The sequence below is a fragment of the Vulpes vulpes genome, chromosome 7 (assembly GCF_048418805.1).
Source record: "Vulpes vulpes isolate BD-2025 chromosome 7, VulVul3, whole genome shotgun sequence".
In the NCBI taxonomy this organism is placed as follows: Eukaryota; Metazoa; Chordata; class Mammalia; order Carnivora; family Canidae; genus Vulpes; species Vulpes vulpes.
Genome location: NC_132786.1, coordinates 6,064,797 through 6,088,179, shown reverse-complemented (window position 1 = coordinate 6,088,179; position 23,383 = coordinate 6,064,797). Strand labels below are relative to the sequence as shown.

Here is a 23,383-nt window from a genome sequence, read left to right as displayed (position 1 = left end):
TTTTCCTTTTCTTTCTTTCTTTCTTTCTTTCTTTCTTTCTTTCTTTCTTTCTTTCTTTCTTTCTTTCTTCTTTCTTTCTGTATTTTTTTTTTTGAAAGAGAGAGAAAGCATGAGCAAGAGGTCAGGGGCAAGACAGAGGGAGACAGAGAATTTTAAGCAGTCTCCACACTCAGTGCAAAGCTCGATGCAGGGCTCTATCTCACAACCCTGAGATCATGACCTAAACTGAAATCAAGAGTTGGATGTTTAACTAACTGAGCCACCCAAGTGCCCCTCCCCTTTAATATTTCTTGCAGAACTCCCTTAGTTTTTGTTTGTCTGGGAAACTCTTAATCTCCTTTTCTATTCTGAATGATAGACTTGTTGGATACAGTATTCTTGGCTGCAGATTTTTCTCATTCAGCACTTTGAAAATATCATGCCACTCCCTGCCGGCTTGCCAAGTTTCTGTTGAAAAATCTCCAGCTATTGCTATGGATTTTTCCCTTGTAAGTTAATGACTTCTTTGATCTTGGTGCTTTTAAGACTTTTTCTTTATCACCATATTTTGCAAATGTAACTATGTCTTAGTGTAGGCCTGCTTTTGTTGATTTCTATGGGAGTTCTCTGTGCCTCCTGGATATCTGTTTTTCCCCCACATTAGGGAATTTTTCTCTAATTTTTTCTTCAAATTTTCTGCCTTCTTTCCTCTCTCTATCTCTCCTTCTGAGACTCCTATAGTATAAATGTTTTTACCTTCGATGGAGTCATTGAGTTCCCTGTCTATTCTTGTTTTGCATAATTCTTCTCTCTCTTTCGTTAAGCTTCATTGCTTTCCATTATGTTGTCTTCTAGGTCATTGATTCATTCCTCTGCTTCTTCCAGCCTGCTGTTCATTTCATCAAGCATATTTCTATTCTCGTTTATTGTACTTGTCATCTGATTGATTTTATAACTTTATCTCTGTGGTAGATCACTGATGTCTTCCATCCTTTTCATAAATCCAGTGAGTATTCTTATGATTATTACTTTAAAATCTCCAACAGGCATGTTACTTATATCCGTTTCACTTAGTTTTCTATCTGTGGCCATATCTTGTTCTTTCATTTGGGATAAATTCCTGTCTTCTCATTTTGTCTAACTCTCTGCTTGTACCTTTATGTCAGAAAAGCCAGTTATTTCTCCTGTTCCTGGAAGTAATGGCTTTATGAAGAAGAGGTAATGTATAGTCCAGGGCCTGATGCTCCAGGGAGTATCTTCTGTGTGTGCAGCACGTGCTTTGCTGGTGTGTTTGGTTGCTCTGTCCTTTAGTCCCACTGTCTGCATAGGCTCTCCTTGCCTGCTGTGGGCAGTTTTGTCCCTGGCTTGAATGAGGTAAGATTTAACTAGGTGTGCTGTCGTCTGCTTGTGAAATGAAGCCTGTCACTATTTCCACTGTAACTGAGGCCTTGAAAAACTCTCTGGTTGGGAGGTGTTGAGGGGGCAGGGGTTTGTGCTGGTCTTCTGAGGGAGGGGCCCACCACACTGGGACTGAGGCAAGCATGACTGGAAAGGGTGGTTCCACCAGACTGCAGGGGGGGTAGGGCTTAGTGTAAGCAAGTTAGGCAGCCAGTGTTGGGGCTGCATTGCTTCTGGTACATGGCTCTGAATTTATGATGAGGGGTGGGAGAGGGATATGGCACCAGTCAGCAGCTTTGTTCTCTGAGAGATCTCTCTGGGAATGCTGTCTCTCAGGGGCATGCTTCTAGAAGAGCAAATTATCTCCCCACTGTGTGCCCCAGGTACTCTTCAGATCACTGCTTCCACACTGTCTGTCTCCATGTTGTTTGCCTGCCTTGTCTCCCAGTGCAGCACAGTGCCCTTAGGGCTCTATCCTAACCCAGTCTGCTGACCTTTACAGCTCCAGGCTTTAAGCCCCACTGACTGCAAGAACTCATGAAGTTTAGCCCCTCTTGTTTTCTAAGCCAAGAGCTATGGAGAAGTGTTCTCCTTGTGCAATCCCCTGTGTGTTTCTCTTCTCTCTCTCTCTCTGTCCATTCCCTGAGTCCATGGGCTCCCTCCCCTCTGCAGCAGCTGTGATCTGTTTCTCTTCTAAACCCTGACTCTGCACTTCCTACCTTCTTCGATGTGGCCCCTCCTCTCCCTTTAGTTGTAGAGTTTGTTCTGCCAATATTTAGGTCAATTTCTGGGATATTTAGGGTGATTTGATAGTTATCTAGTTGTATTCATGGGATGAGACAGGCCTAAGTTCTTCCTACTCTGTTGCCATCTTCCTCAAGAGCCTCCTTTTTATTTTTTTAAGATTTTATTTATTTATTGAGACGCACAGAGAGGCATAGACATAGGCAGAGGGAGAAGCAGGTTCCCTGTGGGGAGCTGGATGCAGGACTCATCCCAGGACCTTGGGATCAAGACCTGAGCTAAAGGTAGATGTGCAACCGCTGAGCCACCCAGGTGCCCTCTCTCAAGAGACTTCTATTTATTTTTTTATATAGCTGGATACATTTTGCTAATATTTTAAAAGTATTTTTATGTCCTTGATCATGAGTGATTTTGATCTACAGTTTTCTTTTTAAAAATTTGTGATGTTTTTGCCCTGTTTTGGTATTAGTACAATGCTTAAATAATGAATTGGAGAAAGTTCTGCTTCAATTTTCTAGAATATTTCTTTGTTAAAATTTTAGTACAGTTCACCAGTGATGCCACTGTCCTATTGTTTTATTTGTGGGGAGTTTTTTTTTTTTTTTTTCCAGGAGATGGTGAGTTTTATTGTTTTGTCTGGATAGAGGTTTGATTTGCTCTCGAATGTTCCAGGGTGGAGAGACTAGGAGAAAGCACAGGATGCAGAGGTCTATTCGGTGTAATCTTCTCCCTCGTTCTCATCTTCACCGTCAATGGAGAGAGCAGCATACTTGCTTGCAGAACTGAACTTGGAAGCTGGATTTTCTTCAGGTTTCTTTGGCTCAGGTGCAGATCGGGAGTCTTGATCCTTTTTGCCGTCTTTCCTATCCGGCTCCTTCCAGTGGTCTTTGTTCCCTCCGTCTCCTGGACCACGGCTGGAGTTCCCACTGTGGCCTTTTGGGACACTCACCCCATCTACTTTGTTTTCACCTGCTCTCCTTGCTGGTCCTTCCTCCGGGGGCTGAGCCGGGACTGCTTTCCCTCCACCACTCGTGGGGGACTGTTGCTCTGTGTCCGAGCTCTGAGATCGGGCAGGAGGGTTAGAACTTCGCTTCACCCAAGCATTCTCCTTTGGTGGAGGGGCTGGCATTACCTTCAGAGGCTGTTCAGATTTGGGTGGCTTAGAAGTTGGAGAGTGACAGTCTTCCTCCTTATTCGGTGTTTCATTTTCTAGAGACTTCTCACTCTCTCTCCTTCGTGCATCCTGGTCTGACTTACTTCTGCCAGTTGTGGCCGAGGTCCCAGTCTGTGATGACTCACCTCCTGTCCTGGACCGTTCCCGTTCCTGAGTCTCTTCACTTCGCCAGCTTGGGTGTCTCTCTCTAGGCCGTCGCTCTAGTTTTGGCTCATCCAGCTGGCACTGCAGCTTCTCCTGCTCCTTCTGCAGCCGCTCTTCTACTTCTCGCTCTCTAGCAGCTGTGTCAACAGGCTTTGCCCCTCCAAAGATAGAGGCCACTCGACTGCACTGGGAGGTGCTAGCGGAGGGATCATCTTCCTTAGGAGTACTCCGAGGCTTTAGATTCAGTTTGGGTCTTTGGGGGGGACCTCTATCATCACGCCTATAGTCATCCCGAGAGTAATCATCTCTGGAGCTCCAGGACCGATCGTCTCGCCTGTCGTATCCGTCTTCATAGTGGTCCCCGCCTCCTCTGTAGTCGTCATCCCTTTGGTACCCACTACCAAATGCTCTTTTTATTTATTTTTATTTTATTTTTTAATTTTTTTTTATTTATTTATGAGAGAGAGAGAGAGAGAGAGAGAGAGGCAGAGACACAGGCAGAGGGAGAAGCAGGCTCCATGCACCGGGAGCCCGACGTGGGATTCGATCCCGGGTCTCCAGGATCGCGCCCTGGGCCAAAGGCAGGCGCCAAACCGCTGCGCCACCCAGGGATCCCCCAAATGCTCTTCTGCCACTGCCTATCCTGGAATCGTAGCCTCTGTCATAGTCTCGGCTGCCTCGGTCATCACAGCGATCCCGGCCTCCGTATCGGTCCATATCTCGGCGTGGACCATCACGATACCCATCCCGATATCCATCACGGTATCGGTCTGGATGGTAACGGTCTCGACACTCGTCTCCAAAGCTATCATCACCTCTCCTAGGTGGGTAGTCATCGAAGCTCTCTGTGGCCGGACGCGCCCTCCAGTCTGTTATCAGTTTTGTCAGAATCCCGATTTCTATCTCGGCCAAAAGAACCATCATCCCTGTCTTTATCCTGTGCTTGATCAGCAGCGTCCACTCGAATTCTCCTGTTACCTAGAGACTCTTCGTTGAGGCTCAGGGCGCTGAGCAAAGAATCCAGGTCCTCAAACTCAGCGTAACCAAAACCTTCCCACCTCTCTGGATTGCTGGGTTCACGTGGTAAACGCACTGCACTGATACTCAATCCTCTAAAGAATTCCTTAATGGAATCTTCTGTGACATCATGGGGCAGGTTCCCTAGAAGAGCAGTATAGGGTGGCGATTTTGGAAGACGGCTCCGGTGGATATTGGGCTCCCGAGCAGCCCGTGGAGCAGTGGGCAGGATGGAACGGTCAGTTGGAGGTGCCCTACACACGTCATCGTCATTACTGTGCCAAGTGGTTGAAGCATCTCCAGGTCGTCTGTTGCATCAGCCCAGCTGACTGGTTTGGGGACATAGGTGCTTCCTCCCCCAGTCCCTCCATCCTCAGCCAGAAAGTCTGTTAGGGAGATAGTTTTTCCCTTCTTATTCTTCTTTTTTGCTGAGGCCACCATGTTGGGAGAGGGAGAGAGAACTGTGGGGAGGTTTTAAATTGTTTTTATTCTTTTGATGCGTTTAAGATCAGTAGTGATGTTACCACTGTCATTTTTTATATGGATAGTTTGTATCTTCTCTCTTTCTTGATCAGTCTGGATAGAAGTTTATCAATTTTATTGATATTTTCAAAACTTCAGCTTTTGTTTTCTTTGGTTTTCTCATTATTTTTATTTTCTATTGATTTATAGTTATTTTTATTATTGTCTTTCTTGGGTTTATGTCCTTAACTTTGCTTGAAATGCTTTTGTCTCCCGACTGTAAATACTTCTATCATTTGCCGATGAATGTATCTTTATCTTTCATTTTTTGAATAATTTTTTTTTCCTTTTTTTAAATTTATTTTCAGTGGCATAGAATTCTTCTTTGGCATTTTTTTCTTTCAGTTCTTCTGTTAATATTTTTTTCTCTGTATGTAATGCATATTTTTTTCTACAACTACTTTAAAATTTTTCTTTTTGCTTTTTAGATGTAGTACTTTAGTATTTTTTTAATAATTGGGGTTTGTGGAGCCACTTTAATAAGTAGGTTCATTCTTTCCATTATATTTGGAAATTTGGGGTTAATATTTTTAAAGTATTGATTATATCTTTTCTATACCTCATCTTCCCCTTTTCCTTTTGAGACTCTGATTTCATATTATTTTATTTCTCATAGCTTATTTAAACATTATTCAATTTTTTCAATCTTGTTTTTTTCTCTCTTTCATTTTGGATGAGTTGTATTGCTCTGTCTACAAGTCCTCCAAACTCCTTTTCTGCATTGTCTAGTCAGTTACTGGTTGCATCCAGTCATTTTTCATTTTAGATATTATATGCTTCATCACCTTATAGTTTGAATTGGGTGTTTTTATGTCCTTGGTTTCTTTCTTCATTGTGCTTGGGTTTTCCTCTGTCATCTTGAACATGTGAAGTGTATTTGTAATGCTATTGCAATGTGCTTATATCCTAATTCTATCATCTATGTCATTTCTGTATATGTTTCCATTGACTGACTTTTCTTTTCATTATGGTTTGTTTGGGTTCTGTCTCTTTGTCCTATGGTCTGGAAACTCTCCTGTCTCTTTGCATGACTGGAATTATTTTTATGAATTACAAACACTGTGAGTTTCATGTTTTGGGGGCATGGGATAGTTTTGCTTTCCTTTAAATATTTCTGCACTTTGTCCTGGGAAGTGGTTCAGTTGCTGAGAATTTGTTTAATCTTTTGAGGCTTTTTAAAAGATTTGTCAGGTTGGATCCAGAACAGGCTGAAGTGTAGGATCAATTTGTACTATTGACCAAGATTATACCTATCCGAAGACTCTACTCAATATCTTGTGTTCTTCCATTTGGCTGGTGAGAACTTTTCTGGGCCTTTTGTCACCTCTAGAGATTATTCTGTGTACTTCTTTCTGGTGGTTCTTTCCTTGGCCTTTGTAGGCTCTCACATTCACACAAAGATCAATAATCAGCAAAAGATTTAAGGACACTGATTTTCAGATAACACAAGTTCTCTCTATTTGCAACTTTCTCCTCTTTCATCCTCTTTTCCAAACTATGAACTGTCTTTTCAATTTAGGATGACCACAAACTCTATTTTGATTCCGCCTCCTCATCCTATGGCCTGGAAACTCTCTAGGCAGTGAGCAGAGGTACTTGTAGCTCACCTCACTTGTTTCCCTCCTCTTAGACATCCCTGTCTTGCACAGCCTGTTGTCCAATGTATGAAAGCCATTGCTTCATTTATTTTGTTCAGTTTTCTAGTTCAAGATAAGAGAAAAAAATACCATCCCTGCTATTCCATTATCACTGGAAACTAAATTCACAGTGACCTTTGATATTGATTTATTTAACCTAAAAACTATGCCTAATTATTTTATTAATTGTAATAATTTATCTATGGATTTATTTGGAATCTTTACATAGAAAATTATATAAGCTGCAAATAAAATAATAGTACTGTTACTTCTTTTCAATCTCCATAGTATTATATTTTCCCCCTGTCTCCTTGCACTGGTTAGGACCACCCGTATAATGCTAAATAGAGATGAGTATAAGTAGCATTATTATTCTCTGTCTGAACATACAAGGATTACTTTCAAAACAATCACAATAAGTATGTTTATTCTATATACATTTTATCATATTAGCAAATCCTCTATTTTTTAAAATCATGAGTTGATGTTACATTTAAAATTACTTTCTGTATCTATTAATATGATCATATTATTTTTTCTTCTCTTATTTATTAACGAAGTTAATAACATCAACTCTTTTCAATATGAAACCAACCTTTCCTTCTTGAATAAAACTGACTTTGTTATGATGGGTTCGTTTTATAGATTGACAGATGTACCTTACTATTTTTTTTTTTTTTGAGAATTTTCTATCTGGTTTCCTGAGTCTGCTTGAACTATAATTATCCTTTATTTTGCTTTCTCATTCAACGTTTGGTATGATGGCCATCCTAAACTCATACAGTGAGTTAACACATGATCCCTTATTTTTCTTTTCTCTGGAAAGTCTTGTGCAAATTAGAAAGTATATGTCTTTTAATGTTGATAGAATTTACAATAAAGCCATAAAATACATTGCTGAAATCAAATCCTTTTAAAGAGCCCAGCATTCCTCTGAAAAAGAAAGTAAGGTCAATTTAATATATATATATATATATATTTTTTCTTAGCACATGTATTTATTTCTCATTCTGAAATTTAGAAATTTTCCTATTTTCAGTGTAAGTGATCCTATTTGTAGGGTGTCCTGAAATTCTGAGAAATGGCCCTCATATAATAGGGCCAGAAATAATAATAATTATTGTGGTATCTTATTCTCTTCACATATATTTTGGGATAATTTTGAATGGTATTTAATTTCTTTTATAGTCTTAAGATTTATCTTCTTGGGATGCCTGAATGGCTCAGCGGTTAAGCATCTGCCTTCAGCTCAGGCCATAATCCTGGAGTCCCAGGATTGAGTCCCATATCAGGCTCCCTGCATGGAGCCTGCTTCTCCCTCTGCCTATGTCTCTGCCTTTCTTTGTCTCTGTGTCTCTCATGAATAAATAAATAAAATCTTTTTAAAAAAGGATTTATCTTCTTAAAGGAGGAAATATTTTCTTCTACCTATTACCTATTAAATGATACTTTCATCCTCCTTCTTTCTTGCTTTCCTTAAACCAAATGATATTAGAAATATCTTATAGCAAACAAAACTCACTGCCAAGATGAATAAGAGAGAGAGAAAAATGGAAGGAGTGAATAATGTCAGGAAAGAAAAGGAGACATAATAGATTCTGTATACACTAAAAATATATAGAAGATATAAAAATCATAGGCTAGTATTTTATTTTATTTTATTTATTTGTATATTTTTAAAACATTTTATTTATTTACTTGAGAGAGAGAGCAAGTGAGAGAGTATGAGCCAGGGAGAGGGGCAAAAGGAGAGGGAGAAGCAGACTCCTTGCTGAACAAGAAGCCCATGTGGGGCTTGATCCCAGGATCCTAGGACCATGATCTGAGCTGAAGACAGATACTTAACCAACTGAGCCACCCAGGCACCCCTATTTTATTTATTTTTTAAAAAGATTTTATTTAGTTATTTGGGAGAAAGAGGGAGAGAGTGCGTGCATGTGCGTGAGTAGGGGGAAGGGCAGAGAGAAAGAGAATCTCAAGCAGACTCTACTGAGCATGGACTCCACTCCATCTCCCCATCATGAGCTCAGAACCTGAGCCAAAATCAAAGAGCTAGACACTTAACTAACTGAAACACCCAGGTGCCCCTAATTTGTTTTATTTTATTTTATTTTATTTTATTTTATTTTATTTTATTTTATTTTGTTTTTTTTACTTCAAGTTTTTATTTAAATTCTAATTAGTTAACATATATGCATGGGCTAGTAAATTTTAGAAATAAATATCTAGATGAAACAGACAAACTCCTAGGAAAAATAAACTTCCCAAAATAGATACATGAAGAAAAATAATAGTCCTATATACTAAAAACTTTAAATTCATATTTAAGAATTTTCTACCAAGAGTACTTGGGTCACATGGTTTCATCAGTGAATTCTATCAAATATATAATGAAGAAATTGCACCAGTCATCCATAAAAGTCATTCCATGTATACATATTTAATATGTAAAAGCCAATTATATTTTTCTATAGTTCAGAAGATTATAATTAAAGTAGCCTTTTAAAGCTTCACACCTGGCTACAAATGTAATCAGAGATATACAACACTGCTACATAGAAAGAAATGGACAGGTATTAAGTAAATGGAAGAAAAATACCTTTTTATGGATTGAAATACTCAAGAGCATAGAAAAGTCACTTCTCATTTACTTTTTAAAAACATTTTAAAAATATTTTAATTTTAAGTAATCACAGCACCCAACATGGGGCTTAAACTCATAACCCTGAGATCAAGAGCCACATGCCCTACTGACTGAACCAGCCAGGTGCCCCTCCCTAAATTTATTTTTAGGTTAAATTCCAATTAAAATTTCAGCAAATTTTATTTCCTGAAAATTTTCTTTTTTTTTTTTTTTAATTTATGATAGTCAGAGAGAGAGAGAGAGGCAGAGACACAGGCAGAGGGAGAAGCAGGCTCCATGCACCGGGAGCCCGACGTGGGATTCGATCCCGGGTCTCCAGGATCGCTCCCTGGGCCAAAGGCAGGCGCCAAACCGCTGCGCCACCCAGGGATCCCTCCTGAACATTTTCAAGATAATTTTCGAATCAGATTGAAAATTCAAATAGCCTGGGACAGCCAAAAGAAAAGAAAAAGAAAAAAAATGTAGAATCAAGTTAGAGTATTTATACTATGATAAAAACAAGCTTTATTATAAAGCTACAGTAATTAAAGCAGTGTAGTATTTTTATAACAATAGACAAGTAGACCAGGGGGTCAGGAAAAAGAGTCTAGAAATCAATCTACACGTATAAATAAAAAATTGATTTATGGCAACACAGGAGAATAGTGAGGAAAGAATGATCTCTCAATAAAATTGGATATCCACATAGAAAAACAATAAATTTGGGCTCCTATTGCATGTAATAAACAGACATAAATTCCAGATATATTGTTGTTTTAAATATGAAAAGTAAAGCATTAAAGCTCCCAAAGATTACATTGAGGATTAATTTTATGATTTGGGATAGACAAGGATTTCTCACTCAAGACAAAAGAAAAGCAATAACTATATGAAAAACAATAAATACAACTATATTAAAATTAAGAGCATCTCTTCATCAGAACACCATTATGAGAATGAAAAAACCACAATGTGGAAGAAAATATCTGGGATCCATATAAATAACAGACTCATATTAAAAATACACAAAGAGGGTGCCTCTTTGTGCCTCAGTTGGTTAACTGTCTGCCTTCAGCTCGGGTCATGATCCCGGGGTCCTGAGATAAAGCCCCACATCCCTGCTGAGCCGGGAGTCTGCTTTTCCCTCTCCCTCTACCCCTCCCCCTGTTCATCCTCCCTCTCTCTCCCTCTCTCGAATAAATAAATAAAATACAAAAAATATACACAAAGATCTAAAATCAGTAAGAAAGAAGAAAACCCAATAGAAAAAATAAGCAAGACACTGAACACACACCTCAGAAAATGGAATCTTCAAGGGCCACTCAATATTTAAAGATATGCACAACCTTGTTAGTCATCAGGGGAAAGTAGAATATGATCACAATGAGATACTACTATAATACCCATCAGAATGGCTACAATGATGACAACTGACAATCTGAGGATAAAGCTTAGAGCAAAAGAAGTCCTCGTACAAATGTAGTTGGTGGGAATGTAATTGGTACAACTGTTTTGACAAACACAATATTAGCTGAAGCCAGACCTGCACATGATCTGTGATGCAGCTATTCTACTTTCTAGGTAACAGAAATGTCCTCTTCTAGAACAAAAGGTTGAGTGTGACAGTGTGTGTGTGAGACAGACAGGAAGGGATGAGGCAAGGTGAGGCGAGGATGTTCCTAGTAGTATTGTTTTCAATAGCCACAAACTAGAAACAGCCCAAATGTCCATCCATAGAATGAATATGTAATTTGAGATGCTTTAAACTGGCTCATAAATTTGTGTCATAGTTGTAGAATATGAGGGCAGATACATAGATAAAAAAAATAGTTGAATAATTTGATAGTGCCCAATTAAAAGCCCTCCAGTAGTGAGACAAAAATGGGGGGAAAAAATCTCACCAAATAGCTGTATCAGTTGTGAAGCGATTATCTGACCATAGCTCCTATACAACTTCAGAATCATGTTACAGGAGATGTTTCTTGAAGGGTCCCTAGGTGGTCCCTGAATAACTGAGCACTTTGGGTCAAATGGTCTCAATCTCAAGTACATGGCCAGAAAGTCATGAGCAAGTTGTAATTTCTCAAATGGAAGCTTCTGCAAAGACAGGAGAATGTCTCCAAGGGAAACAGGGGCTTTGGATTCTCTTCTCATGGGTCAGGAAAAACTAAATTCTGATTTGTAAATTCTTTTAAAAACTAGGTGAGAGTTTCAGATGAGGAAATCACCATTCACAGAAGTAACAGAAGCCTAACAAGCACAACATAATTGGCCTGTAGAGATTGTCTCTCTGAGGGAAAAGAAAGTTGCTTCTTCCAAATCCCAGATCTTGCCCATCTCTGCTCTTCCTGGGGCAATGATGACCTCCTGTCCTGGAGGTAAGGCAATCATGATCCACCGGGTTCTTAGGACCAGCAGTCAGGAAATCAGGATTCCTTTCACACACACATCTTCTTCCTTGGCTCCTGTGGTGATTGGATTGAATCTGAGATAAGTGTCCCACTTTGGCAATTGGTTTAAAAAAAAAAAAAAAATATATATATATATATATATATATATATATATATATATATATATATAAATTTTATTGTTTTTTGGAAAATGTATTAGGGTTTTAATTAATTTAAATTCCAGTATAGTTAACATGTTGTATCTATAGATATAGATAACATAAAGAATACATATTTTGGGTAGCCAAACTGGGGAGAAAGTTCCTTCAGATATCTCTGAGAAATGCAGCACCTAGCACAGAGCTTTGGCTGCATCCATAGGAATCGCTGGGCTTAGCCACTGTAGGTCATGTCCTGTCCACCACTCTGCACCCCTCAACACCTGCCTACTCCTGGACATCTACACCAGCGGACAGGTTCGTGCTGACCAGCATTCTTAAATGATGATGGTCAGAAGGTGATTTCATCTAAATAGCTGGCTTCAAACTTTCTGTTGCTCTAAGCAGTGTAGGTATGCATAAGGAATTGGGGATAGGATGGAGAGAGCAGGGGACCCCTGGGTGGCTCAGTGGTTTGGTGCCTGCCTTTGGCCCAGGGCGCGATCCTGGAGTCCTGGGATCGAGTCCTGCATCGGGCTCCCGGCGTGGAGCCTGCTTCTCCCTCCTCCTCTGCTTCTCTCTCTCTCTATCATAAATAAATAAATAATTTTTTTTAAAAAAAGGATGGAGAAAGCAATGTAGCCAATTAATAGCTTTTGGGAAATATCACACTTTCCAGGTGCTTTTTTTTTTTTTTTTTTTTTTTTTTTTTGCACCACCTGGAAGAGGTGCTATTTGAGAAGAAGACTTATGATGTGTAACTTTAGGGAGCTTGAACCACAATTTCAGTGCAGGCTTGCTGTTATATCAGTAACAACACCTCCACCTTACTTTTGAATCTGCTTTAAACTTTTATTTATACAACACATTTTCAAAAATATTTTAAACTTTTATCTGTTTTATTTTTAACCTCCTTTTTCAGTTAAAATCATTCCTTTTACTATTGATTTTATGTCCTTATTCCATTCTCATCTCTATTTCCCTCCAGTGAATTAGGATAAACTTGAATATATGATCCCTTTAGACAGATGGGGAAACTTGGTAATGAGAATTGAACTGGGAAATGTGTGTTTATTGGCATAGCAGTTCATTCATTCCCAGAGAGAGGCACTTTAAATACCATGAAGATGATACAGAAACATGATATGCTAACCATGGGTGCTTTTTATCTTTTTTTTTAAGATTTTATTTTATTTTTTTATTTTTTATTTTTTGAGAGCGTGCACGAGCAAGGGGGGAGAGGGAGAAGCAGAGTCCCTACTGAGCAGGGAGCCAACCCGACATGGGGCTCCATCCCAGGGCCCTGGGATCATGACCCGAGCAAAAGGCAAACTCTTAACCAACTAAGCCACCCAGGTGCCCTTGAGTGTTTCTTTTTGTAATCCACACCTGCCTGGACCTTTAAGGGAAATTAATGACCTAAAATCAGGTATTACTGCATTTTAAAATCAAGCCCTTAAGTAATTATTAGTTGTTGAGAAGTGAAAGATTCACAACTCTTGCAAGATTATCATCAAATTTTTAAACAAATTCTCCTTATTTAGTCCCTGAGAATACATTAATAATCAGCTACCCCCAGCACTGTTTTTTTTTCTCTCATAGCTCTTTTCTAGTCAAATTCCTCTATGCAACTTGTTTCGTGTAGTCTAGCATCATTAGAAACTACCCTGTTCACCTTCCCAGGACTAGCTCATGAAATGCTATATCTGTAGATGGTCAAGTTCCATTGATAGTCCCAGACACAAATTTTTCCCTTTTAAGGTCATTTGCCCCTCTCCTTTGTCCCTGGGTACTTTGGCCCTGATATGTTTGTATCTCAACTTTTCCTTTTCCATTAGGGATAAAGAGGTAGGTTTCCTTTTTCTTTGATAGAAATGTTACCAAGTGACTTGCTAAACTTGTGAGGCTCTAGACTAAATTCTAAAGAATTAGGGAACACTTTGTACTTCTATTGCTCTCCCTTGTAGCTTAAATTATCTCTTAGAGTGAGTGTAGTTTATCAAGTTTGATTTATTCATTGATAAAGGAAGGATTATCATATGCAAATCCCCACAGACCCTTCTCTACTGTCTAATCCAAGCATCTCAGGCCCCGTATGATCTCTGGTTAGTTACCCTATTGTCACGAATACCCTCAACACAAGTGGGATTTTCATCACATATTCAATGACATTATCTTTTTTTTTTTTAAAGGTTTTATTTGTTTATTCATGAGACACACACAGAGAGAGGCAGAGACATAGGCAGAGGGAGAAGCAGGCTCCCTTCAGGGAGCCTGATCCAGGACTCGATCCCAGGACCCAGGATCACGACCTGAGCCAAAGGCAGATGCTCAACCAGTGAGCCACCCAGGTGCCCCTTAATGGCACTATCTGATCATAGACAACAAGCAAATAATATCTCCTTGGGACAGCTGTGCATGAGTTTCACTTTCTCCTTCCAAAATAAGAGTAAGTAGAGGGACAGTGGATGTGGGAAATTGAGAGCAGACTTTATTTAGTCTGTGAGTTTTTTTTGGAAATCACTTGTGATTTGAATAAGGTACAAATAAGATTACTAAGAATTCTAAAGATACTTTCTGAATACTAGAACCTTGGAGCTTCCTGAAATAGTACTACATGAGCAGGATTAGAAAGTTTGGAAATGTCATTGAGCAGACTAGAGTATCACCTTCTGGTCGTGTAAGTTATGGTAGCACAAGGATGGAATGTGACAATTTCCTCAGAGGGAAAAATGGTCAAATATTTCAGATGGAGATAAAAGTGGGGGAAGATCAAAGGAGAAGATAATCAACAGTCTTTTCACTGAGTTAATTCCAGTTAATGATGTTCATTCACACTGTTCTCCAAGCCTAGACTTGGAGGACTACCCGGGACACATAGAATCAGCAGAATGTACAGCTAGTTATCCTTCTGGTCTAGTTAATAGGCTAATATATGTGGCAAGTATTTGAGTGGCTACCATGCGTTAGGGAAGCTAGTTAATGCATCTTTGACTTTGATTTGTTTTATCACAGACATACCCTGCCTACCCGTGGTATGCTGCTCTTCCAAAGGAGGAGGGAAATAACATTGCACATTCTTTCCTCTTACCCTCTCACACAGATACAAGACAAGCAGTGAAGATTCTTCAGAACAGAGGCTGATTGCCCAAGGTCTTCATTCTTTACTTCCCCAACCCTGAAATGTCATCTTGACAATTGTTGCTACTGAAAAAAAAAAAATATATTTGCTACCTTCTAACTTATAACCTAAAATTTCTGATTTTAAAAGGGTGGAAAATGAATATTTCATTTTCAAAGAGACTCCAAAATTAAAATAGTAAATTAAAGAAAAAAAACAATGACAGTTAATACCTGCTAGGCTCCATTCAATATGGATTTTGAGGCAGCGAGGAGGAAAATACTGGTATCCAACAGAGAAGTGAACAAACTCCATGCTTCAGAACTGGCCCTAAATAAGAGAAGCATGTTTTACAGTTATTTATCTCCAATGTCTAAGCATTTTAATAAAAACCTTTCCTATTTAAGGAAGGAGAAAACTCTTTTCCTTCCTTAATTCAGAGCCATGTCAATGGGTTCTACTGTGGTCCCAAACCCTGAAAGAGATAAATAATGTGGGAAAGCACACAATTTAATGTTACATGGCTGTGGGGTCTGAATGACCTCATCAGGCCGCCTGCCACCTTAAGTATCTGGTATTTATTGACATAACTTGGGTTTGGTCCTCAAAGGCTCATGGGCAGGGAAAACCAGACATGGACGAGTGAGTTCATTCTGCTGGGGCTGTCCAGCTGCTGGGACACTCAGGTGTCCTTATTTGTCCTTTTCCTGATCATGTATCTGGTGACCGTGCTGGGGAACTTCCTCATCCTCCTCCTCATCAGACTGGACAGCAGGCTGCACACACCCATGTACTTTTTCCTCAGTGTCTTGTCATTGGTGGACATCTGTTACACCAACAGCACTGTCCCACAGATGCTTGTTCACTTCCTGTCAGCCTGGAAGTCCATTCCTTTCCACAGCTGTGTGCTCCAGCTGTTTATCTCCCTGGCGATGGGCAGCTCAGAGTTCTTCCTGCTGGGAGCCATGGCCTATGACCGCTACGTGGCAGTGTGTCACCCGTTGCACTACACAGCCATCATGCATGGAGAGCTGTGCCTGGGCTTGGCTGCCGGCTGCTTGGGGGCTGGTTTCATTAATTCGATGATGCAGGCAATCATCATCTTTCGGCTACCTTTGTGCCATAATGTTATCAATCACTTTGCCTGTGAGATGTTGGCTGTACTGAGGCTGACCTGTGTGGACATCTCGTTCAACAAGGTCATGGTGGCCATCTCAGGGTCTCTGGTGATCATGCTTCCCTGTTTCCTGGTCCTGTTCTCCTACGTTCGTATAGTTGCTGCCATTCTGCGTATTCACTCTGCCCAAGGACGCTGCAGAGCATTTGAGACCTGTGCCTCCCACCTCACTGTGGTTTCCATGTGCTTTGGAACAGCCATCTTCACCTACTTGCGACCCTCTGCTGGCTCCTCGGCAGAGCAGGAGAAGATGGTTGCCCTGTTCTATGCTGTGGTGACCCCAATGCTAAATCCCTTAATCTACAGCTTGAGGAACAAGGAGGTAATGAGTGCCCTAAGGAGACTGTTGGGAAAATGTAGTGAAAAAAGGTAAAGATTCAAAAAAAATTCTCCTTCCAGTAGCCTAAAGAACAATATTTCAAAAAAAGAGGAAATGATTGACATGCCCTTTTCCCCAGACTTCCTGATAAGGTAGGTCACACTGAGCATGTTTTTGAAGACCAACTTTTCACTTTAGTCCACATTTTGACTATGTATTACTGCCCTATTATACATACAGTTGAAAACAAAAGCCTTCAGTTATTAGGTGGGGTCTGCTGGGTTGGCCATAGTTCTAGAGCTCACCTTCCCTCTTCCACTTTCTTATTCTTCCTGCATTTGCCCCTAGGAAATGCAGTGTGGACAGTGAAAAGTTTCAGAGTGAGGACAGCCATGCTTCACATGTCAACCCACACCTCAACGGCAAAGGGGCTTTGACAAATGTGTTTAATATCTTTGACCTCTAGTTTCCTCAACTATAAGAAGTAATAATTTTTAGCATGTATGATTATTTTGAAGATTATGGATAATCTATAAAAATACTTGGTAGAGTGGTGGTATAGATATTCAACTATATTTAAAATAGTTTTTAGGACACCTTATGGGGCTCATGCAAACTTCTCTCCATATACAATTATTAAAAATGAACTTTCTTTTTCTTTCTTTTTTTCTTTTTGTTTAAAGAGTGAGTGAACACAAGAGGGGCAGAGGAGAAGGGGAGAGAATCTTAAGCAGGCTTCATGTTCAGTGTGGAGCCCAACTCAGGGCTTGATCTCAGGACCCTGAGATCATGATCTGAGTGGAAATCAATAGTCGGATGCCTGGGAAGTGAACCTTTTTTTCTATTGCATGGCTGTAGTAGATCCCTGTTCTGTGTCTGCTCCAGGTGATCATCTTATCTGGAATCATGACATCTATCTATAGATCTCTCTTTCTCTTTCTCCCAATCTCTGATCTCTCAATACCTCAATTTCCAGCTTTTATATATATATTTTTAGCTCCAAGACAGATAAGAACCTTTCTCATGAGTTCCAAACACATTTTTCCAATTGCTTGCTTAACACCTTCACTTACACCATGTGAATTGCATTAACAATAGAATGATTGTGCTTGCTTCCTCTACCCTCCTTCCTGATTTCCTTTCCTCTTGTCCTAATACACCTTCACTATAACAGCAAAAGGAAACTTATACATTCAGAATAATTATTGATTCCTTTATTTTATACCCACTCCATCATTAGAATCCTTTAGCCTTATGGACAAGATATATGACCAGTCTGGTCTCTCTGCACCTCTGCTTTCTACATTTTATTCTTCACACTACAGTTTAGTTAAAACTTTTTTTTTTTTTTGACTTGATTTTGTAAAATAAAACACAGAGGCAGAAAACCATACTAAACAAATGTGTGGCTGGATGAATTATGATAAGACAATCCTTCTTAAACCATTCAAGTAAAAACAAAGAGCTGCCAGCTACTGCCAAAAACCCTCCATGTGTCCCATCCCAAGCACGAAACCTTTTCCCCCAAAGTAACTACTATGCTGACCACTGCAGCAATTGTTTTCCTGCATTTCTTGATGGCTTTGTAACCCAAACAAGTATCCCTAAGTCACTGTAGTTTGGTTTTGCCCATTTTTCTTCAATTTGGTGTCTTTGAAGTCTATTGATCTATAGTTCTGTACAATTCTTTCTTTTCCTGCAATTCATTTGAGTGGCCCAGTCCATTTGACCTGCAAAAGTTGCCTTTGTCTTAGAAAATATGTGGTCATATTTTTTTAAAGATTTTTAATTTATTTATTCATGAGAGACACGGAGAGAGAGAGGCAGAGACACAGGCAGAGGGAGAAGTAGGCTCCCTGCAGGGGAACGATCGATGTGGAACTTGATCCCAGGACCCAGGATCACGCCCTGAGCCGAAGGCAGACTCTCAGCTACTGAGCCACCCAGGCTTCCCATTGCTTACATCTTTATCCTGATTAAGATAAAGTCTAGTTGTATACATGTGAGGCCTGACATAGTTCAACTGCTTCTGCAGAGATAATTGATTAACAATATTCCTCAGTAGATGAAACATTATCACCTGCAGAAGGACCCTGTTATTGTTTAACATCAACTAATTATCTGCAGCCACCATGGAAAACAGTATGATAGTTCCTCAAAAAATTAAAAGTAGAACTACCATATAATCCAGTAATTTTACTTTTGGGCCCTTACCCAAAGAATATGAAAACAGTAACTTGAAAAGATATATGCACCCCTCGGTTTATTGCAGCATTATTTACAATAGTCAAACCATGGAAGCAGCTGAAATGTCCATTGATAGATGAATGGATAAAGAATTTCTGTGTGTGTGTTTTTATATATACATACGCAGATGTGTGTGTGTGTGTGTGTGTGTGTACACATGGAATCTTGCCATTTGCCACAATGTATGGATCTAGAAGGCATAATGTGAAGTGAAATAAGTTAGTCAGAGAAAGACAAATACCATATGATTTCACTCATACGTGGAATTTAAGAAATAAAATGAACAAAGAAAAAAGAGACAAACCAAAAAACAGACTTTTAACTCTAGAGAAGAAATGGTTACCGGAGGGGAGATGGGCGGGAGGATGGGTGAAATAGGTGAAAGGGATTACGAATACACTCATCATGATAAGCACTGAGTAATATATAGATTTGTTGAATCTATATTGTGCACCTGGAACTAATATAACTGTGTATGTTAACTATATTGCAATTAAAATTTTTTTGAATTCTCTTTTTTTTCTCATTATTTCTTCCTTGCTGTGAGGACAACTATTCTAATATATTTAATGAGTGTAATTATGTTTGAGAGTATATTTACATAGTTTTTTAAAATACATCATATACATATATATTTTTAAAGATTTTATTTATTTATTCATGAGAGACACAAAGAGAGACAGAGTCAGAGACACAGGCAGAGGGAGAAGCAGACTCCATTCAGGGAGCCCGATGTGGGACTCGATCCCAGGTCTCCAGGGTCATGGCTGGGGCCAAAGGCAGGCACTAAACTGCTGAGCCACTCAGGGATCCCCTAAAAAATGTATTATATTTTTGAATATTCATACTGTGTCTTAGTTTTTTTCACTCAACACTGTATCTTTAAGATCCATACATATTGCTAGTCTATTACTTCTAACCATTCATAGTATTCCAAAGAAACCATATTCTAGCTGTGACTCTGTTGTGGCACCCAACTCTCCAACTTCACAAATAGCCCTATGATGAACATCATGATAATGTGTACTTAAAGAGCTGAGAATTGCTTTAGGGAATATACGCAGGAACCAAGGGCATAAGCCCTTGAGAGCAAGGGCTTATGTTCTTGGGGTAGTGAAGGAATGGGAGATAGTAAAAATGAGTTAATTGCAAATATGTTACAAAAGATAAGTTCTTTGGAAAAAATAACTAGGTAAGAGGGAACAGGAGTAGGGGCAAAGAGAAAGTTTACATACAGAATGGGGCAGAGATGAGAGTTGATTAAAGAATTGGAGGAGATGAGGAAGTGGCCATGAGCAGAGTCTTCCAGGCACAGTGTAGTTAGAAAACAGGCCTATGTCCACCATAATGACTTTAGGGCTTATTTTGAGTAATTTCAGGGTTGAAAAGAGGAATGGCATGATTTGAGTTTTGTTTCAAAGGAATCACTCTGAGTGCTAGGATATAGGAGTAGAAGCAGAGAAATCTGCTGCAGGCTCTTGTATTAACAAGTGGGAGATGATGATGGTGCTCACACCAGGATACAGGAGTAAAGATGATAAGGGGCTGTATTCTGTATATGTTTTGAATGTAGAAACAACAGGATACTCTTGCATATTTGAATCAGATACAGAAAAAGAGAGTGGTAGATGGTCTAACCACTGCAATGATGGGTTATCATGAACCTCATGAGGTGGCAAAGGCATGGATAGAACAGCCTGGGGTGAAGATAGATGGGAATCAGGAGTCCACATATGAAGACATAATCATGTTGGTGTGTGTATCATAAATATTAATCCATTAATATTATGTGTGTATCATAAATAATTAATTATTTATTTAATTAATTATTTAATTAAATAAATATTTATCATAATCATGTTGGTGTGTGTATCATAAATATTAATCCATTAATATTATGTGTGTATCATAAATAATTATTTATTTATTTAATTATTATTTAATTATTTAATTAAATAAATATTGGTATTTATAATAATACCATAAATATTAATCATTAATATATGATTATATTAATATCATAAATATTAATCCTTCCTGTTATGGCATTGCAAATACATATCTCCAAGCTGTCATCTATCTGTTAACTTTATTCACAGAGTCGTTTGTTTTGATATAATCTAGTTCATCAGGTTTTTGTCCTATAATTTATGCTTTATGAACTTTTTATTAAAAAATTCCTGCAGGAGAAAAAATGAGTGGGAAACATCAGAAAGGAGACAGAACATGGGAGACTCCTAACTCTGGGAAACAAACTAGGGGTGGTGGAAGGGGAGGTGGACGGGGGGTGGGGGTGAATGGGTGACGGGCACTGAGGGGGGCACTTGACGGGATGAGCACTGGGTGTTATTCTGTATGTTGGTAAATTGAACACCAATAAAAAATAAATTTATAAAAAAAAAGTTCAGATGTGGATGTCTGAGGGTCTGTGATGGAATTACCCTGCAAGGGAGAAGGAATATTCTTTTTATTAAAAAAAATTCCTGCAGGTCATAAAATATCCTATTTTCCTATTTAATTAAATTTTCTACTTTTACCTTTCACAGTTTATTTCTTTAGTTTTCTGACATTCTCTTCTGCATAGGTTGTCAGATATGTATCTGGTGGGTTTTATTCCACGTTGTGGTCCACTTATTAACAATCTATTCTTTACTCATTTATCTGCAGTAACTTTAACATACATTGAACTTACCTGTACGAATCCGTTTTTGAACTCTATTCTCTGGGTTCATTTGTTTGCTCTTACACCATATAATTCTATTATTCTGTTTTTAAGTCATTTTGGTTTGTAGTAAGTCTTCATTTGCCATGTGTAGTTTATCAAATAAGATGGGCAAAGTCATCGTTTTCAAAGTTATTAAATATATAATCAAATAGCTAGTCTATTTATATTTATGGACCCATTTGTATTTATTTGTAGTCAGTCTATAACTTGTTATAGAGAGATGTAATCCGTATACATTTTTGAGTAATTTTATTAAGTTCCCCAAAAAGTTCATCTAAAATTTTTGATTAGGTTTGCATCGAGCATGTAGAATCATTTTGGAGTACTGAATCTTTATAATATTAAATTGTCTCATCCAAAGAATGGAATGTCTGTGGGGTTATTTAGATAATCTTTAAGGTGCTATTTAAAGTTTTAATATTTTCTCCATATTCGTTTAACAAATATTTCTTAAACACATATTATATGGCAGACACTCTTCCAGGTATGGAGGATACGACAGTGAAAAGCAAGCAAAAATTTCTGCCTTCGTGGAGACTACATTCTACTTCAGGGAAATAATAAATATAAGAAACAATGAACATGTATAGTATATTATAGGTATTAATTGCTACAGAGGAAAATGGGAAAAGTAGACAAAGAATATTGGAAGGACTGAATGTTTGGGCAAAGATCTCTATAAAAATCATGTATTCTCTCTCCTGAGAAATTCCTAAATACCTTATAATTTATATTGATATTATAATGTCATTTTATTTTTATCATTGGTTATTGCTGGTGTGCAGAAACATTGATTTCTGTGAGGCGGTCTCATATTAAATCTAGTTGATTGCTGAATTTTTTTCTAGATATATAATATCATCTGTAAATAGTGATTGTTTTCCTTGTAATCTTTATAGATCTTAATCTATTTCTTTTCTCATATCATAGGGCATCTAATGTCAGGTCAAACAGTAGCTATGATAGCAAGTATCCTTCTGGTTCCTGATCTGAGAAAAGCATCTACAGATTCTCCATTAGGTATAATGTTTCCTGTGGATTTATGGCATTTAACTTTTATTAAATTCAATGGGGTTTTTGCTTGTTTGTTTTTAAAGATGTTTATTTATTTGACAGAGAGAGAGAATGACAGGGTAGCAGGGCAGACAGAGGGAGAGGGAGAAAAAAACTCTACTGAGCAGGGTGCCCAACTTGGGACTCAATCCCAGGACCCTGAGATCATGCTCTGAGCCACAGGTAGACACTCAACAGACTGAGCCACTCAGGTGCCCCTTAAATTTAGTTTTTGAAAAAGAGGGATTGATTGCCTTAGTATATATCAAAGCCAATTATATGTAAGTACAATTAAAACTGTGGTATTGGTGTAGAAAAAGGCATGAATCAAAGTACAATCCCTGAAGAAACTTTTGCATATATGAATTTAGTATATCATAAATGTATAATTTCAAATTAATATAGGGAAATATGTACTACTAAATATATGATGTTTGGACACATGGCTATACTAACAGTACAAAGAAATGTCACCTTTCCTATTAATATGCCATGAAAAATTAATTCCAAATATTTAAAGGTGAGGAAATAAGTGATTTTACAAATAGTTTGTATTTGGTCTCTCCTAAAAATGTACTAAACTATGGTAAAGAGATAAAGAAACAAGATAATAAATCCACAAAGAGAACAATAAATTAAAAAAAAAATATTTATGAGAACTGCCAGCAATATTTTGGAAGCTAGAAGGCAATCTTTTCTTGTCTTTTTAGGGTCCAAAGCTAATATAGGTTCTACTACACTTGCCCTTCCAACTCCAACGCTCACATAGGCAGCACTCTGCAGGCAGATTATTTTGTTTAGAAATTGGGTCTCAGGGGCACCTGGGTGGCTCAGTCAGGTTGAATGTATGACATTGGTTTTGTCTTGTCATGATTTCTGGGTCCTGGGATGAAGCCCCTTGTTGGGCTCTATGCTTAGTAGGGGTCTACTTGAGGATTCACTTTCCCTACCCCTC

At 38.6% G+C, this 23,383-nt stretch overlaps 2 protein-coding genes across 2 annotated transcripts; one reads left to right on the top strand and one right to left on the bottom strand.

Annotated features, from left to right (window-relative positions):
• Positions 1–2,728: 2,728 nt before the first annotated feature.
• On the bottom strand, positions 2,729–4,912 carry LOC112934844 (eukaryotic translation initiation factor 4B-like). The gene is given in 4 exon segments (XM_072762804.1): positions 2,729–3,846; positions 4,045–4,312; positions 4,314–4,759; positions 4,762–4,912. Coding segments are annotated over 4 exon segments (1,866 nt in total). The 5' UTR covers positions 4,898–4,912; the 3' UTR covers positions 2,729–2,830.
• Positions 4,913–15,521: 10,609 nt separating this feature from the next.
• Positions 15,522–16,457, top strand: LOC112934845 (olfactory receptor 2F1-like). The gene has a single exon (XM_026018367.2). It carries the CDS (start codon positions 15,522–15,524, stop codon positions 16,455–16,457), a length of 936 nt encoding a protein of 311 aa, XP_025874152.2.
• Positions 16,458–23,383: the final 6,926 nt, after the last annotated feature.

Excerpts from the sequence above, each read along its gene's own strand:
- LOC112934845 (XM_026018367.2), top strand. The coding sequence starts at position 15,522 with ATGGGCAGGGAAAACCAGACATGGACGAGTGAGTTCATTCTGCTGGGG.